At 50.6% G+C, this 6,157-nt stretch overlaps 1 protein-coding gene across 3 annotated transcripts in view; it reads right to left on the bottom strand.

Annotated features, from left to right (window-relative positions):
- Nucleotides 1–31: 31 nt before the first annotated feature.
- SYNE3 (spectrin repeat containing nuclear envelope family member 3) overlaps nt 32–6,157 on the bottom strand; it is a 90,491-nt gene continuing 84,365 nt past the window's right edge. For all 3 annotated transcript variants that reach the window (XM_060003967.1, XM_060003966.1, XM_060003968.1), the window contains exon 18: nt 32–2,253. In XM_060003967.1, coding sequence (XP_059859950.1) covers nt 2,053–2,253 — 201 coding nt within the window. In that variant the 3' untranslated portion in view covers nt 32–2,052. The remainder of the gene's footprint in view (nt 2,254–6,157) is intronic.

The raw sequence follows: 6,157 nt of genomic DNA, 5'->3' as shown, positions 1-6,157 counted from the left end.
TCTTGGGCTGGACCAATGCAACCCAGTGGGCATCTGGGCTCAGCTGCCTGGGCCTGAGGTCTTGGTTCACACAGCCCCTGATTTTCCAGTAAAGCGATCGCCTGTGGAGAACGGCTTTGTGGCTTGGTTTCTAAATATCTGGAGAAAAGTGTGCTTTCTGAGTCAGTGCTGAGAGCCCTTCTCGGTGACGCTGTTTTCCTGCCCTGTGGATGTCCAGCTCTTTCTAGTTACGGGGACGCCGGGGTCCCTGCGCTGAGAGCTGTGCTGAGGCTGGACTTGCGCTGGAAAGGACGGGTCCGTGTGCTCCAGAGAGCAGGGGGCAGCGGCACGTGCTGGGGGTCTGGACCCTCTTGGGTCTTCGGTTTCCCCTCTGTTTAAAGGTCTTTCTTGGTCTATAACACTGTGATTTCAAAGGCCTGAGGAATCCCTTCTTGGTCTCCTATGCATAGCTGAACAGACAAAATCAATTTGTAAAGAGTGGGAACTAAGCATTTTTTAAAAAGGAAAATTTTGTGTTGATTTAGGGAAAATATGATCCAGTTATGAAGCGCTTAGGAACCATTCCAGAATTCCTCGGGGAGGAAGGGATGTATTTCCAGCCTCAGGCCCCAGGTGGTTCATGGGCCCGACTGCCAAGCCCCTGCAGAGGGGGCCTGGTGGGGCGCCTGGCCCCTGGGTCCCTTGGGGGCACATGTGTGGGACACAGGACCCACCTCTCTCCAAAGTCCCTTCTGGGAGGAGGAGGGAGAGCCCTTCAGACAGGCTGAGCTCCACGGCGGACCTCCACTCTCTACCTTGGACCCTTGATCTCTGGACCCTGGCGTGGCAGATGCTCCCCTCTGTCCCTTCAGCCTGAGTCATAGATGATGAAAAACCCAGCTTAAGAGCAACGGAGGTAACACGTCTTCCCTGGCACTGTCAGGTGGGTGCTACACACAGAGTGTGCTCATCATTCTGCGTGGAAAGCTTAACAATAAGCTTCCTCTCCTTCATTTTCTCCCTGAACAGAGCAGAGAACACGTGGCATGATCTAACCATTCCCTGAAGACGCACTGTCCTGACCATGAACCTTCATCACTGGTCTGGGCTGTTCGGGCTCCTTGAGGTCCCCATTCTGCTGTGCTTTCTTTTTCTTTCTTTTTTTTTTTTTTTTTTTTGCGGTACGCGGGCCTCTCACTGCTGTGGCCTCTCCCGTTGCAGAGCACAGGCTCCGGACACGCAGGCTCAGCGGCTATGGCTCACGCTCTGCGGCATGTGGGATCTTCCCGGACCGGGGCACGAACCCGCGTCCCCTGCATCGGCAGGCGGACTCCCAACCACCGCGCCACCAGGGAAGCCCTCTGCTGTGCTTTCTTAGTTCTGGGTCTGCTCTTCGGAGTTCTTCTTTTCCTCCCTTAATTTCACTCTATCACTTGCCACTTTTCATTGCTGCCATTGAGCCTGCCTGGGATCGGCACCCTTTCTGCTTCTAATCCACAGCATCTAATCTGCTGTCATTCTAAAACATAGACAAGCATGGTTGTTCTCACTGTACCTAGAGTTAAGAGTCACTGGGCTCTGAATGAGGGCCAGGGTTGTTCTTCTATGCTGACAGCTCAGAGTCCTCTTCATGAACATCTGGGGGTAGGGCTTGGCTTCTGGATAGGAGGTGGTCATAAAAGCGACCTGTTATTGTTCCTGCTCTCCAGGGCTGACTGCAGACCAAGGCCAAAATGCCACAAGATCCCACTGGACAAAAACACTGCTGGGAATTTTCCCAAAGACAAATAGAGGTCATATATGAAATCATACATACTGAGCATTTACATAGAGAGCATATAAAAATGCTATGCATTATTCCCTAGTCCCACACAGAACATGTTTAGTATAAATAGACGAAGACAACACTGTATAAAAAGTACTTTTGCTCTGGGAACATCAATACAGTATTTACATGGATGCAGCCCGGCAGGCTCTGGCCTGCCCCTGTTTCCAGTTTCCCCAGCATCTTCTGGAGGAGGCTGGGGCACATGGAAGTTTGGAGAAGAAAGTCCCCGGAGCGCCGCCAGGGGGCTAGGTGGGCGGGGGGCCGTCGTAGCGGAGTGTGAGGGTGAAGGAGCGGGCAAAGTTGTTGGCCAGCGTGCAGCTGCGGTCCGCCTCCCTGACGGGAAGCAGGAAGAGCAGCAGCAGGAAGAGCAGCAGCAGCAGCTGCAGGGGGAGCGCCACGCAGCACACCTTCCGGCAGAGGGAGCCGAGCCCTCGCCACCGCTGGGTCTGCAGAACCAAAGCAGGAGATGTGAGTGGGCTCCGGATGAGCGTGGGCTCGGGAAGAGAGGGCTGGGATGACCCAGGAGCAGCAGTGGCTCTGGGCGGACTCTCCAACCGCATGGGCCTCTGTTTTCCCATCTGTGAAGTGGGACTAATGTCAGTTCTGCCGGAAACAAAGATCTCTAGTTTTCTCAAACCACTCAGAAAGGAAGAGGATAAAAAAGTTACAGGCTTTGTCCATGATTACATAAATCTTTGCCAGGTTATAAGAGTCCCGGGTGTGAATCTTAAGAAGGTCACTCAATCTCGCTAAACTTCAGATTTCCATCTATAAATAGGGGGAATCATGGCACCTACCTGACAGAGTTGTTGTGAGGATTCAATGAGACAGAGCCTGGCAGAGTTGGTACTCAAAGCTGCTGCCATTATTATTACGCATCACTACTACGATCACCATCTTTGGTGCATGTGTTTGGCCCATGTGGTGAAGCTACCATCTGTGGGATTATGACTAAAGACCTCTAAGTCAGAATCCCGCACAGGCAGAACCATACAGCAGCACTGCAGGGCCCCAGTTGGCCAGTTCCCTTCTGTCCCCGCCACGTGCCCCAGTGTGGAGCCCCCCTCTTCCCAGGAAACAGGGGTGCTGGTGGAAAGGGTGCTGCGCCCTCACCCATTACAAGACACATGACAAGACACATTCATGGGGAATGTAAACCGTTTGAAGATGACCTACTTCTGGGTCAGCGTTTCATAAGTAGCAGATCAGCTCCCTTACTGCAACCTACTGAACATCAGCCCTTGACACAGGGTTTGAAAAAATAACAATAAAAGAAAACAAAAACTATCACCATCTAAATCATGGTCACCACCGTCACCACCATAATCTCAATTTCTTCATCTCCTCCTCTTCCTCTTTCTTCTTCGTTTCCTCCCTCTCCTTGTTCATCATCAACACCCTCAATATCACCTGAATGCCAATCTCACAAATCCAAACGTCTAATGGGTTTCTTTGCTGCGACGTCCATGAAAGCAGCCACAGGACATTTCCTAAATTCTAGAGGGACTGGCTGGGTTGCAACTTCACGGGAGTGCAGAGCCAAGAGCTGGCCACCCCGTAAAGCGGAGGCCCCACACTCAAGATACAGCACGGTGCAGGGCAGGGGCCCAGTTCTCAGGAGCTTGGCCGACTGGGCTCCAGTGAAGACTCTGTCACACACTAGCTATGTCAATACCTTCTCTAAGCCTCAGTTTCCTTCTCTGCAAAATGGGGATAAAACACCTACCCCCATTCTCCAGGTTGTGGTGAGGACTCAAAGCAAAGTACATTTATACACCAATTAAAAAGTATATATGCTCTTGGGACTTCCCTGGTGTTCCAGTGGGTAAGATTCCACGCTCCCAAGGCAGGGGGCCTGGGTTTGATCCCTGGTCCGGGAACTAGATTCCGCATGCGTGCCGCAACTAAGAAGTCCACATGCCACATCTAAGAGTCCACATGCCACAACTAAGAAGCCCGCATGCCGCGACGAAGATCCCGCGTGCCGCAACTAAGAGCTGGTACAGCCAAAATAAATAAATAAATTTTAAAAAAAGTATATATGCTCTTATTACTAGTACTATTATTATTTTATTATTATTGTTTTTACTAGTACTATTATTATAGAATATACCTACTGGCTCCCTGAAGAACCAAAGGTTCACTTTCCAGGGTACCAAGTCAAGTGATGATAATGATAGTGATAATGATGCTGGGGAGGATGGGCATGATGATAGTGATGCTGATGGTGGCGGGGATGACGCTGAGAGGAACTACGCAGGTGTTTCTGCGAGGTTCTGACCTGAGCACTTCTCTCTCTCTACCTCTCATACCTGAGTCATCTCACCCACTCTCCTGCCCCAACTATCTCCTCCAGCTTGATAACACTTGACCCTATGCCTCCAACTTCAGGTGTTCTCACTCCAAAGGCCCTAGACACTGATTTTGTAGAAACAGATTTCTTATAACCCACACAGTGGAGAAGCACTGCTGGCTGCATTTATCTCAGCAGTGACTTCAGGAGAGAGAGAGAGAGAGAGAGAGAGAGAGAGAGAGAGAGAGAGAGAGAGAGAGTGTGTGTGTGTGTGTGTGTGTGTGTGTGAGATAAGTCATTTAAATAGCTGAACGATGTCCACAGAGGAGACAGGATCTTCCCACAGCTGCCAGGCTGGGTCAGACCTGGCTGCCACGTGCTCTTACCCACCTACTCGACTCGTGTAGCAATGCCTCAGTCTCTGGGGGCTCTAACTTTTGACACTTCATGTTGACTTTGCCCGATTCCAAATCTCTGACCCACCCAGGAGAGGGAAAGAGGGTGAGGCAACATGTAGGCCCCCCCGCTAGCCTGGGTTCACACCACAACTGAAAACCTGTGATTAGTGGTCTCCCAAGTGGAGATCTGTGTCTAAGGGTCCTGTTTGCTTCTCCTTTCTCAGAGCTAACACTTTGCTTATTTAAGTCAGGAGCTGTGCCTTGGCCACGATCCGCTGGAGAAAACAACTCTGAAGGTCCAAAGCATGTTTGCATTTACAAGTGTTGACAAGGGGTGATCTTTTTCAAGGAGTCCTGCTGCCTGCCCCATGTCTATTCACACAGAGCTCACGTCTTCGTTTTGAGGGACCTGAATTCTAAAATGCCCTTTAAAATAGAAGACACACTTTAATATGATTCTCAAATGCTTAGAAAACAAATGTGTGCACGCACACACACACACACACAAATAGGCATGAACTACTGTCTAAGAAGCCAACAAAGAAATTGACAATCTCAGCTCTTCCCAGATCTGGGAGCTTCTCTGTGCCTCAGTTTCCCCATAGAAAGTACTACGTGTGTCCTGCCCTGTTAGAGCTATCCAAAGAGAGAAGGGGCTTCCTCGGGAAGTGATAAGCTCCCCATTCCTTAGGGTGTGGAAGCAGAGCGTTGATAGCACATGGTGGTGGGGAGGAAACAGGTGATGCTGTGGAGGGTGATGAAATGCTTGAGTCCTCCAATATCTCCCACGAACCTGAGACTCTGCAGTTTTGAGGAGTTCAGGCAAGATGAGTTTATCACAGTAAATGTGATTTAATCTTCTGCCATTGAAGAAAAAGGATGTGGGGGAAAGAAAAGGCTTGGAGTCCTGGGTCTAACCCTGGCCCTGTCACTTCCCAGCTGTGTGACCTAGGACAGGTCATTCAGCCTCTCTGAGCCTCAGTGCCTCCATCTGTCAAGGCAAAGGGAGACTGACACCTGCCTGCCAGAGTCATAATGATAAATAGAGCAATGTAGCTTACGCTCAACATGCAAATGATGAGCCAACATGCCAATGGTCCTTGGCAAATACTCATTCCTTTACTCCTCCAACTGCCCAGGGCAGATGGGCAGCTTCTACTAGACCCCTAAGCTTCCTCCTGCACCCGGGGTGCCAAGAATCAGACACTATCAACCTCCTCAGCCCCATCAGAAAGGAAGACACTGCTCTCCCCAAACGCCATCTCTTGGCCCCTTAAAGGCCCTCAGATCCTCCTGCCACAGGGCCTTTGCACAGGTTATCCCTTCTGCTGGAAGACCCATTTCCCCCCTTTCTCCAATGCACCTGGTTAGCTCCTACCGATCATTCTAATCTCAACTTGTGAGTCGCTTCCTCAGGGGAACCTTCCCTGCCTCTAAACCAAAAAAAGGCCCATTCCACGTTCTCACGGCACCAATGCCTTTCCTCTGGGTTACCACTTAAAGTCTGTGTTCCCCTTGGCTCCTTGGAGGCAGGGTCTACAGTAGTTTGGTTCATCGCTGTATCCTCAGCAATGTGCAGTAAATACCTACTGAATGAACGAAACAATGAATAAGAGGCTCTTTCCCTTCCTGTGCATCTGGCCATCTGCTCCTCCCTCG

The sequence above is a fragment of the Delphinus delphis genome, chromosome 2, assembly GCF_949987515.2.
Source record: "Delphinus delphis chromosome 2, mDelDel1.2, whole genome shotgun sequence".
Lineage (NCBI taxonomy): Eukaryota > Metazoa > Chordata > Mammalia > Artiodactyla > Delphinidae > Delphinus > Delphinus delphis.
The sequence above is the reverse complement of the archived record's forward strand: the minus strand, read 5'-3'. Positions and strand labels throughout refer to the sequence as shown.